Source organism: Labrus bergylta, chromosome 8 (genome assembly GCF_963930695.1).
Source record: "Labrus bergylta chromosome 8, fLabBer1.1, whole genome shotgun sequence".
Lineage (NCBI taxonomy): Eukaryota > Metazoa > Chordata > Actinopteri > Labriformes > Labridae > Labrus > Labrus bergylta.
Genome location: NC_089202.1, coordinates 1,712,947 through 1,725,740, shown reverse-complemented (window position 1 = coordinate 1,725,740; position 12,794 = coordinate 1,712,947). Strand labels below are relative to the sequence as shown.

General features: G+C 40.3%; 1 protein-coding gene and 1 long non-coding RNA gene across 3 annotated transcripts in view; one reads left to right on the top strand and one right to left on the bottom strand.

The window, feature by feature from the left end:
* Positions 1 to 688: 688 nt before the first annotated feature.
* The window catches only part of LOC109983905 (proprotein convertase subtilisin/kexin type 4-like), a 180,461-nt gene continuing 168,355 nt past the window's right edge, over positions 689 to 12,794 (bottom strand). For both annotated transcript variants that reach the window (XM_029277321.2, XM_065958149.1), the window contains exons 18-20: positions 11,481 to 11,650; positions 7,242 to 7,319; positions 689 to 6,984 (exon numbers count right to left, since the gene is read on the bottom strand). In XM_029277321.2, the coding sequence (XP_029133154.2) occupies positions 6,919 to 6,984; positions 7,242 to 7,319; positions 11,481 to 11,650 (314 nt within the window). In that variant the 3' untranslated portion in view covers positions 689 to 6,918. The remainder of the gene's footprint in view (positions 6,985 to 7,241; positions 7,320 to 11,480; positions 11,651 to 12,794) is intronic.
* LOC136179875 (uncharacterized) lies at positions 6,754 to 12,676 on the top strand. Its single transcript, XR_010666804.1, has 3 exons — positions 6,754 to 6,879; positions 7,250 to 7,362; positions 11,545 to 12,676. It is a non-coding gene; the product is annotated as an uncharacterized lncRNA (long non-coding RNA).

Sequence of the window (12,794 nt, the reverse complement as noted above, 5' to 3'; positions counted from 1 at the left end):
TGTTTCTTTTTCTCAATGAAATCCTCACCTTTCATGTGTCTGAACCCGAAAACCTTTAACAGCTAATAAAACAAACAAATCCCCTTTTGTGTTCTAAGCTGTAAAGTGAATTCATAAGCCTGCGTAGGGAGGGGTGGTTACACATAAAAAAAGGAGGATAGTTTAAAAACATAGCTTGAAAGACTTAAAACATTTTTTTTAAACATTGAAACTTTATATGGATCCAAAATGTCCCTTCATGGAATGTAGCACTGGACATTTCATGTGCACCTTAATGGTTGTTTACAGCACGGTAAAGGATCTATGAGGGATCATTGGAGCATGGTGCAGCATTACTGAAAGCTTTTAAGATTCTTAAATAAGAAAGAGATTTCAAATCATTTTCAGGTCTTATACACAAGTCTTACAGAGTTAATATTGAGTGAAAATCTTCTCTGGCAGCTCATCGTCCAGTAAAGTGAAGACAGACACAAGTGAGGATGAGGATTAAGTCCAGACTCAGGCCTCCAGTCCAGGGCAGGGAGGGCAGGGTTCCATCCCGTCCCAGCTGTCATCCCCCAGTGTCAGCTTCAGGGACCAGGACTTTGTCCAGAGAGGGGACATTCCTGGCTTGCTGCTGCTGGTTGCCATAGGGAGAGGTAAATGAAACAACAGCAGTCGTGTCGCTGCTCCCCCCCCCCCCCCCCCTTTCCCCTGCTCCTGGGCTATCTAAAGGCCTCTATTTAGAGAGGCTCTCTGGTGCGGGGACAAAGCCTTCGCAGGGATAAAGGAGGGAGGAGTAAAAAGCACAGGGCCCTGAGAGAGAGAAAGGGCCAGAAAAACTGAGAACGATGAGAGAGATTATGTCTGTCCTCAAAGCCACTCCTCACACTGCAGGGACAGAAAGAAACCGTGTGAGAAAATCACTCAAATTTAGCTTTAAGCAGTCCCTTTATTTTATATATTACACAACATTAATAATTCCAGCTGTATACATGTCATTAAAAAGCACTTTTAGACAGTTTTTTTTGGCCAATAACAATTTAATCTAAGACTGAAGTAATACACACTGGCTACAAATTAAACCTATAAATCAATAGAGGCAGTTCTTCAAATCCTCTATTTAGACCTTCTAAACTATGCAAATGATTGAAACTGTAATTAAACATTTCAGTTAATAACTTGGACCCATTAGGAAAATTAAAAGGCAATAAAAAAGCAATTATCTAAGAATTATTTTCACAGAAATATTCAAACTGTGCAGTAAAAGCATAAAAGTCAACATATTGAATGTGCACACCCACAAATCATTCTCAGCAACATTAATTTATTCAAGAAGTTCACACAAGGACAGATGTCATGTGTTTAGAGTGAGTTCTGTGAACAATACAAGGGCATGAAACAAAGGACAAGTGCTAATTACAGAATTCTCTAATCTGTGCTAAACATGACCAGGGTTACATTCTGATCTTTTGCATTAACGTAAAATAAATGTCTTTGGCTTGTTGCTGATTTAGTTGCAAAAATAGACAGAAAGCTGCAAAAATGTACAAAAAATGGTCATACAAAGTTACAAATTACTGTCTTCTGTCATTAACACAACATCCTTTTTTGCTTGGATAAATGCTAGACAGCAGTAATTATCAGTCTTAATATTTTCTGATGTTGGTGGCCTGTTGACGTGTAAACAGTTATATAAACCAGGCCTATGATGAGCCGTGCAGAAGAACAAAACGCTCATATTCCATGTATAACTCAAGCTCTTCAATTAAGTATTACTGATTGGGCCTTTAATGGATCTCATTTCATAGGCTAATAATCCTTTATGGATGTGAATCCAGCTGCACTGATAGCACATGAAGCCTCCAGGATTTAAGTCATACAAGGAAAAGTTTCCAGGCACGGCTCAGTAATTCATTCTGGTAATATTGAACATTATTGTGGCGTAACATTGAAATCGGCCAAATCAAAAGAACATTGTGGTAATTAGGCTGTAATTCAAAGAATTACCACATCGCCACACAGGCTTAAATAGTCGTGTTGGGAGAAACGCAAAGCACATTATTTTAATGGTGTAATATGCAAACTATGGCTCGTTTCAATTACATGGCTTAACAATGCATAAATGATGCGAGCCTTGTTATTTGGACTGCAGGGTCCTCAGTTATTCAATCACTCTGAGGGGCCAGTGTGAGGGGCCATGTTGCCTCCTCTCACACAGTAAAAACACAGACACCAAGGGCCGCTGCCAAACTACATTTAAGGGAATAAAAATGAACAGCAGAGAATGTAAGCGTTAAATTAACAGTAGGATAATTATATGACCCGTGTGCTGTAAAGATTCAATTTCTAACGCTCTAATTAGGCGACTGTCTCCCCATACATCAGCTCACATCCCTCTGCCAATTTCTCAGCAGAAAGCGTCCTGCGAGCGGAAATAATTAGATTTTATTAAGACACGGCTCGTGTAATACAGAAAGTCAGGGGAGGGGCTGGTTAAATATGATATGTTTTTAAAGTCATTGATTGTTCCACACACAGTCCACTGAGTCCCATTTAAAGATAAGGACATCTGAGTCCACACTGGAGGGGAAGAGGCTGGGACCTCCCTGAAATGTCCACGTTTAAGTGCTTTCAGAAGGATGCTAACAGCTTACTGACTGTATGTAAGGCTGCAGCAGACAACTATCTTCTCAAACAATCAAGCAATTTGTTTTATTCACGATAGGCCAAATAATAACAAAAATGACTTCAGGACAATTTACAAGAGGAGAAAGTCAAGACTCTTATGATCTTATTTACAACCAAACACTATGCCATCATGAGAAACACTTTCTCCTTTATATATAATTTTCCCAGAATGCAAGTTGACAAATTTAAAGTCCGCCTACATTTAAAAATGGGTTTTGTTTATTTGAAATTCACATGCATACTAAAGGGCCATATTTATTTGTAGCATATAGGCAGAGTTCGAGTTTCCAAGGTTGTTTAGCTGATTAGAAAAGTTGCTTTGTATTCACCTAAAATCTCAATGTAACACCTGCCAGTGCAAACAACACAGCTAGTTTAAAACCAATCATGCCCCAGTATGTAACTTATGCCGGTCTGATGTATCTTCTTGAATCGTCCCGAGTTTAGACACTCCACAGGGATGTAGGAGACAGCTGGTGCCTTATAAAGTAAAACATATGAAATAAAACAAATTAGCATTTTCACAGATTCTGCATCTTTTTATTGAGTTGATTATATGTTATTGAACAAATTTCTTAAAGGTTGATTTTGAGGCTCTTTATGCCTTTATTGAAGATATAGGACAGTGGATAAAGTTGAAAATCAAGGAGAGAGAGAGAGTTGGGAATGTCATGTGGTTGGATTTGAACCCGGGATGCCTGCTATGAGGACTGTAGCCTCTGTGCATGGGTTGCCAAAACTAACCACTAGTCCACTGCACCCCAGTTATTGAAGATATTTTGAAAAGATAATGTAATGTTTATTTCAGAAAAAAGATTGTTTACGCGTTATTGTTCTAGGGACATTATAGTTAAACATGTTCAGAGGGGATTCTTAAAGTGTTACCTTTGATACCCAAATGTTATCACTGTAATTAAAAACATCAGAAAACTACATATTTAAATAACTGAAATCCTACAACGTTTGCCTCTTTATATCTAAAATCATTTGAACAATGCATCATCTTTAAAATAGTTGCAGATACGTTGTCTGTTGATGAAATGATTGCTTCATCTCTTACTACAGTACAAGTTAAAAGGGGATTGTAATGATATCTGGACGATTACTACAGGAGATATAACCCAACGAGGTACAATGAAATGTTAAAAACCACAATATTTAGTGCCATTAGGACAAAAAATAGCCCCTGTTGGAACATTATGTGTTTATTACAGGCTCCTCTTTTGGGAACAATCACGTATGAATGGATATTTCTTTGCTCTGATTTTATCCCTTGCCACAACTTTGACTTGTTTGGTTGGTACCAGAAAAGAAAGAAAAACAAAATACCAGGAAGGAACCAAGCAAAAAGCTTAAAGCTTTTAAGTTATAATAATAAGTTTATTTTTAAGTTTATTGAGTTGAAACCTCTCTCTTTTAAGCGTAACTCAGTTCTCGCACTGTGGAATACATTCAATGACAAACAAAACATTCCCTTCATTTTATCAGGATCAGATCAATTGCTGCAGAGTAAAAACAAAGAGTTTATGTGGCTGAGGTTTTATTTCAGATTAGCTGCTCAGATATCAATAATTCTCGCTATGGCTCGTTTCAGTCTTATATAACGGGAGCTGACCCACGTCTTTCATCCTTACTGTAATTGTTGTGCGCATCAAAGAGAGGGAGAGATTGACAGGCTGTATGGGAGGATTAATACAGTGGGTGAGTGACTACATACTGGGTCGGGAGAGAGAGAGAGAGAGAGAGAAAGATATGGGGCGAGGTGGAGGAGAATGAGGGGAAAGTAGAAGAGGACAAAAAGTGGGGAGCGAGTTAACGAGAGGGAGAACATTAATTGTGTGCATTGTGCCGGGGCTCTTTTGCTGAGTGTGGCTGTCGAGGTGCGGGCGCTAACCCCTCCAGCAGCCTGCCGTGATCTGAGCCAGCTCTCAGACTGCTGTATTCCAATGCAATTAGGCCACTCAAAGGCCTGCTTAAAGCTGCACCCCCATCACACACACACACACACACACACACACACACACACACACACACACACACACACACACACACACACACACACACACACACACACACACACACACACACACACACACACAGATAGCAACAGCCCCTGTGGGTCCCCTCCATTGTAGCAGGGAGGTGTATTCTGTCCCTCTTTGAGGCCGTGGATGAAGAGACCACCCTGGGGAGCAGAAAAAAGGGAGGATTACCTCTCTTTCTGTCCCTTTCCCTCTGTCTTTCTCTCTGTCTGCCTATTTATCTCTCTCTCTCTCTTTCTGGTTTTGCAGTTCACCTCTAAATCATCTCATCCAGGCACAGGGCTGAGCTTTGGTTAGCTCCTCCAAAGAGACAGAACTTGGGAGTTTTTGCAGGAGGAAGCAGTAGAAGAAGAGCAATGAGGCATTTCTGTGATGGATGTCATTGTGGGACTGCTTTAGCAATATCACTTTCCCTTTCCTCTTTCATTATTCATACACTCATATATTTCAACAAGTGGCGTGGGGCGTGTAGCTCCCTAGCTCGTCCCCGTTGGCGTCAGCATGGCAGCCTCGGTCTGTCAGTCCCCTCTGTGTGCTGTATTAAGAGAACGCTCTTCACCATAGCAGAGTTCTCTTGGCTGAGTTTCAGCGCGTCGCATTCCCCAGAAAGCATTTAAAGCAGATTACCAACCTAACGCTACACCTCCCCAATAAGAGAAGAGAGAGAGAGAAAAAAAAAACTGGCACATTAACACCTGCAATACTACTCAATGGCATCAACAGATTAACGAGGTAATCCACACAATGAGGTCTTTGATTCGTGTGGTTTGGCAGGCAATAATGCCAGGCATAATGCACACTGTTATTTCAGACCATCCCAGCACGAGAAAACCTGGCAGAAGCCGTTCTCTTTCTTTGTCTCTCCGTCAGATGAGCCTTTTGAAGAATTTTAACTGGTGCATCTGGTGGGTTTGCCTGTTTTCTTGTCAGAGGAATAACCTGCTGGCTGCTCCTGTGGCTCATGTGAAGGGAGAAGGGGAGGAGTCACAGGCTTTCTGAAGGCTGTTTAAACAGCAGGGCTGACGACTTCTCCCTCTTCTTTCCCCCCATTTTTCTGCATAAGGACGTGCGTATAGGATGTGTGTGTGTCTGTCTTTATGTGTGTGTGTGTGATAGATCTCGTGGTCCCATTGCTCATGTGCGGCTCGATTAGCCCCACGTGCCTCGTTCGTCAGACGTTGAGGCAGAGCAGATGGCAGGAGACGCACCGTGTTACCATGCTGCGGCACTATGTAACGCTGCTCTAATTGAAACATCAATACTGGCCTGTCAATACACTACAGCTCCTTTACAAAACACCACTACCTACAGACCTGCACTTGACAGGGAAAAAGCAGCTAATACTCTCACATCTTTGTTTCATATTGAGACCACTTTGTTAAAAAGTTTCCTTCTGTTTCCAAAAAGACAGCAAAGAAACTTTCCCCCACACTTTCTGGTGTTTTTAATATCCTAATTTCAATTAAACACTTGGGTTGATTTCAGTTTGTATACAGTGTTGTGGTGGGAAAGGAAGCATGCAGAAATAAAGAGAGAGTTTCCTCTGTAGCATCTCCTCGGTGGCACATTTTTTAATGAATTGATAAAAAGTTGAGGGAGCTCACATGGCTGTGATCAGTAATTCGACGTTATCGGAAATTCAGTGGAGAACTGAGAGAAATTAGGCAGCTAGAAATTAATTTGCTATTTGTCCAACTCAATGAGGAGTGACACAGCCCCTTTAATGAATGGGTAATCCATTTCTTATTGCACTGAGCCGAATTTACCCTTCAATGAAGTGGAAAAAGACAAACATATCTTTCACTAACCTTCGCAACCTCTGAAAGCAAAGGAGGAGGAGGAGGGGAGATGAGAGCGGAAAACTGCATTTGTGTTTTTAGGAAAGATTTACACGTTCGTGTGTTTTTCTGTGGCCGGGAGATTGGTTGGGATTTAAAGCCAAGCAGGAAGACCACAAGAAGTAATGGGTGCCACCACTGGGGGCCACACAGTCAAATTACTGGACATGGAATTGATTCATGATCAATTGTTTTTCTGCACTGCTGAAGTCATTATTTAACAATGGTTCATCTTTTTTTTCTTTGGTTCCCAGTAGGCTCATAGTTTCTCCACTTCTTCAGAGTCTGACTGTTCACATCCATGATGACACCCTGCAGAGTCTGCAATGGTAAGCACCGTCTCTCTCTCAGTCCCTGATGGTCTTTGTTTAATGACGCTTCATCACAGCTGAAGGTCTAGACCTTGTTGAGGACTTCTGTACAGCATATTGGAACTGCAGTAAAAAAAAAAACATTAAAATGACATTAGAAACATAAAAAATATAAAAGCATAGAGTAGAGGCAAGGTATGCTGCTACTGTTGATCATCATTTAATATTCTTATTATCATTTTTTGTATATATATATATATATATATATATGAAATTATTTATATTGTATTGTATATTTATATTATTGTATATGAAAACAAATGTAACCTGAACATGAAGTCATTTATATCTTCTCTCATATTTTTGTTGCTGCTACTTACCTGGAAAGCCGTATTTGATGTCAGGGGCTTCTTGATGGCCTGGTTACCCTTCACTAAGTTGTCACGGCTCTTCAACATCTAGAGGATGGAATAGATATTGCAGGTTAAAGACAACATTAGGGTAAGCTTGTATTGACCCATGGATCTCATCTTGTTAGTGAGGAGGAACCTCAAAATGTCAATCGATGATTTCAGTAGTCATTGCAGTAATAAAATTGAGGGGATCACTCCAACAAATTAGTATTCAATTTGCATTAAGTTGGGGGAATCAAAAGAGGTGCAAAAGTCAAAAATCAAAGAGGTAGCAGAGGTTGAGGATGCAACCTTTTGGATCTTATTCCTAAAAGCTAGATTTTTGTCATAATAAGTAAATACTAAACGAGTCCTCTCCTTCACCTACCATGATGACATCATCATTTTTTTTAGACATGACAAACCTTTCGGTGAGCGATAAAAGACATTCTGTTTTCACACAATGAGTAGTACTCTCTAGGAATTTTTAAATTAACTTTCTGTGTAAAATCTGAAAGTGGCCCTTTGATCTAGTTCTCACATGGTGTCATTTATTTATAGTTGTTGTGGTAAATTATTTGTTCTTGTTAAGACTCCTTGAGGTCCTCCATCTGTTGCATTTCACACCAGCACCACTTGCAGCAGGGGTTGTGACATCTTTCCCATCCTCTTTATGAATGAAAGTTAAAGAAAGAAAGAAAGAAAGAAAACACCAGAGGAAATCAGATTTCACCCTGTTTTCTCAAGGAAAGAGACAAGGACAAGCAGCTAAATTTAAAACCAATCAAAACCCAACTCTGTCCACAGGAGTGACATTCAGACTCTTGTTACGATTTGATCTTGGCTCAAGTTTTCAATGAGTGTTGACACCTCAGAGCTCCCGAGCCGGCAGCTTACAGCGGGGGTTTCAGTGATACAGTATTTACAAGGCATGTGGAAGAGGGAGTTCTGCAACAGACGGCACTGAACACGGAGCTTTCAATTATTTCTCACAGCATTCATGAAAATAAGGCACAGCAGGGAGTACAGTATGAACAGCAAAACTATAAAAAGACACCGAGCAAAACAGAGAACTCCCAAGCTAAAATAAATGGTGTCCTATGATGATTCTGGTTAAGCGCTGAGAATAGTGCATGTTTCCAAAGAAGGAGGAAAAGAAAACCTTGTGGTGGAGGGAAAGAAGATGAGCAATGATGGAGTAACCCCTCAGAATAAGTTAGGGTTAAGTTGTCTGTTTGGGGACTGAAGCTGATAAACTTGGTCATGAGCACTCCATGCCTGATATGAGTCATAACTATAGACTGCCTTTCTCCAGTGAGGGAGGAGAACACTGAGTTGACTTTATGAGAATCTTTACTGAGAGTTGAGATTATGAATATGTTCAAATTAAATATTTTTTTTTTTTTAAAGCAAAAATGTCTAATGCTAACATTTGCTTATGAAAACTACAACAATGTAAGGCTTAGGCTGTCTGGAACGTCTTAAGTTCAGACGATACCCACAAAGCGTCCTTTTTTGGCCGATAAGCTTTTCTAATACGTGATTAACATAGACTTTTGGTTGCAGTCATGACACCAGCCCAAGTCTCCTGGCTAATAGTTGTGTTTTACCCATCTTCCTTCTACTCATGTCTTGCTCATCTGATTTTTCGACTTTGAAGTACATTGAACACACTAGATCTAGATGGTTGTCTGGTGCGTCTTATAAGCAGCAACCTCTGGTGTTGAAAAATGAAGCAGATGCGGAAGTGCAAAAAAAAGTGCAGTTCATTGAGTGTCCACTTGAGGCTGGCTGCTAAAGGGTCCCATCTTTCAGCAGAAATACACATCTTTACAGTCTGGCTCAGTACAACCAATTTGGTATCAATAGCTAATTTCTTTATTGGTACATAAAAATAAGGGAGGGAGGGGTCATTTCATCCTAGAGTTAATTATAATTTGCATTATTATGGGAATGGCTGAGGTTGATGTGTTGTAGCTGTTTGACAGGAGGCTTAAGGCCCCCACTTCCTCTTTGCCTGTTTCTAGGTTGAAAAGTATGGCTTAGATAGCATTTCCAATATGGCGTCCGTCATCGTTGGGCTTCATGATGCCTCTTCACCAGTGGGTGACATCAATGAGATTAAGTCCATGTTTTATACAGAAACTAAAAGGTACCTTGAGTTGTCTCCTCTTTAAGTCATACACCCTATTGCTTCAAAACCTTTTAGCGTCTATTGCTTAAACCACTCTCTCTTTATTTCTCTCCTTTAGTTTGCACTTTTTGCCTAAGCTCCATTGACAGATAAATAGTTCTTATTATCTGACATCCTAAAGCACTGTTGATATTTGTCATTTTCCCCCCACAGATTTTCATCAGTGGTGCATCAAGCTCTGAAACATTGGGTCTTTTTACTCTTTCATGACATTTCTATGAACCAAATGGGACAGAGTGGCCAGCCTTATAATAATAATAGCAATTTGGAGGTGCTAATTATAATGATCAACTCTCATGGATTTTTTGAACAGCTTGCATTTCTTTGAAGAGTTTGGTAAATCTTACTGTTAACACTTGAAAGTAAGCAAAAGGGACAGAACTCAAGGAAAAGAACAAACAAAATCCTCATACATGGGGGACCATAACCAAAAAAGGCAAATCTCTGACCCTTGTTTGCGTAGTACTGGCAATGCTTGCATGTTATTTGATAACATGACGTCAATAACATTATGCCAAAACCCAAACAGAGACCCCTGTTTTATAAACTAGAAATATGCAAAAGCTTCACATTGGCAGCATACATTCAAGCATTACATGCATACACACCATATCCTGTATCCCTCTAAACTCATCAACAGACGCAGATGACAACCATCTCTCTCTCTCTCTCTCTCTTTCTTTTGAGTAGCTGTTTGTGAGGGAGAGAGAGAGGGGCTCACAGACAGAGATGTTTGTTTCCCAGCCCTTCCAACGTCTCTGTGGGACGACCCTCCCCATCCCCCCCCCCCCCCCCCCCCCCCCCCAACCTAGTGGATCAAACAAAGGACATCATTTGTAGGCCAAGTCTTTTTCTGAGCTTCTCTCTCTTCAGCTCTGCATACCAATCCAATACAGCCCAAGGAAAAAAAGCCACTCCGTGGTTCATATGTGTGTGTCTGTCTTTTTCTGTGTGTGTGTGTTTGTATGTGTGTGTCTGTCTTTCTGTGTGTGTGCGTGTGTTTGTATGTGTGTGTCTGGGCTGGGGGTTGAAAGGTCTGTTTGCCTCTCTGCCAAGCATCGATTTATCCTTTTCTCCAATTTATTTCTCCTCCTTGCCTCTACGATCCATTCAGATGTGCCTCTAGGGGAGGAACTGAGGGTAAAGACGTTGTCAGGCCTTGTCGTTGCCTCCTAACACCAGCTCAAAACTCATCTCCAGGCATGAGGGCCATGTTCCCCCTGCAAGGACACACAAACACAGCTACCTGTCGTCCAGCGGCACACTTTTGTCAGAGCTGTAATTGGCCTCATAATGCAGCGTAAAGGACACAGAGAGAAGGCTTCAGTGATCGTGAGGGGATAATGTAGTGTTAGTCTGAAAGAGAATCATATTTGTTTCAGTTCAACACTGAGCTGAAAGATGATTCCGTGAAGCACAATATGTCCTCTAATTTCAAAGAGGAGTTATATCCTGCTCTTCTTTTTACAGTAACAACTGCTGGAGAAGCCATAGTGATATTTAATTGTTCCTCATAATCAGGCCTAGACTGAGTGTACGAGCAGATATGATCAGAATAACAATATCTCAAGTCCCCATTCAACTGTCTCTGTCTCTATGATTCTGACATTTTCAGATGTTATTACTCAGACTCGAGGATTTGTTTCCTAAAGCCTCTGCGCTGACGGTAGTGTTGAACAGAAGTGCTGCATGTGCACAAATCCCACAGTCTTGTCCCTACACACACACACACACACACACACACACACACACACACACACACACACACACACACACACACACACACACACACACACAGAAAGACACACACACTCACACACACACATATTGCAGAGATCTGTGAGCCATTCTTCAGTGTCACAGTGAGCGACGCCTGGCACATCCTTACACCTGAAGTTGATCAATGCAGATATGTCCAGGGGGAAATTGAAATCCATAGGAAATTAGGCGGTGCCAGTGATTTATTGGAATAGTAAATCACAGTGTGTGTGATGTGTGTGACGTGTGTGTTCTCTCTGTGTACAGTACTGTACCTTATGTCTGGCTGGGACGCTGATATCTGCAACTCCAACCTTCCTGTCTCTCTCCATTTTGTAGATCCATTGAATCAGGTCTTGAGGGGGGTAGCCGCCCCTTTGGAACACCCTCCTGTGAGGGATGGGGTGACGCAACCCCATGGACACAATGCTCCGCAGGGGTCCTTCTGAAAAAACAAAAACAAATCAGAAAAGGACTGTAAGAGCGCTGTGTAGCACTGTCTGTCTGAGAAGCAACAATTCCATTTAATGTCAAGTCAATTTTGTGCATATTTTAGAAATGTTCTCAAAGACTACTTGGAGTTTTGGTTTTTGTATCAGAATTATTGAGATAATCATACAAATTCAAAGACTAAAAACCAGAAACAAGACTTTTTCTGTCTTCAAATCCTTAAATCTGTTCAGTTTGTACTGACTTGTATATGATGTCATTCCCCAGCTCTCTCTCTTCCCTGTTTTGTATCTATCACTGTCCTATTAAATACAGTGAAGTGTTGAAGATTTACATGAAATCATGTTTTTATGATTTTTATGTTTTTCATTGCAGAAGCCACTTAGTTTTACTTGTGCCCATAGACAAAATGAAAACAGCGATCCAATGCAAGTATCATAGTGTTTATAGCGGGTGCAAATTTTCACTTCCCTAGAAGAGTTATCATTGTAAGTGCTGGAATTCCGCACTAGAATTTTCTGCATGTGATTCAAACTGCTATGCATCAAGAATTCACAGGAAATCTATGAAACATGCAGGAGATCATTGTTTGATATCATCCACACACTTTTTTGTCAATACACTCTGAAAAGGACAGTAATACATTTAGGTTGAAGTATGATTATTTTTGACTTTACTACTAAACTTTCTAACCAAATATTTCCTGCTGATTTTAACATTAAACTGATAAGTCACAATAACATATCGGCAGGTCAAAAAAAGGGGGGTCTTCGTTTTTTTGACAAACTGTTTCATGTCTGTTCAATTATGATGGAAACTTGTGCAAAATGGCAAGAAGAAAAATTATAAAAATCAGTGAGAAATAAACTTTTCACAACATTATTAAGAATATTTGGACACATTTGGGCAACTTGTGGTGTGCCTGCATCTTTAATAATTAGACACATGGATATTCAGTTTAATTGTGTGTATCATTTCTTTATCACATTTTCAACTAATAAAATATTTATTTCATAAACTACTTTTACCTGAAATACACCTATTCTCTGTTTGTGCTTAAATACTGTTAGTTGGATAGTGTTATTGTGAAATATAGAATGAATGTCTGTATTGTCATTATACAGCTGTACAACGTAATT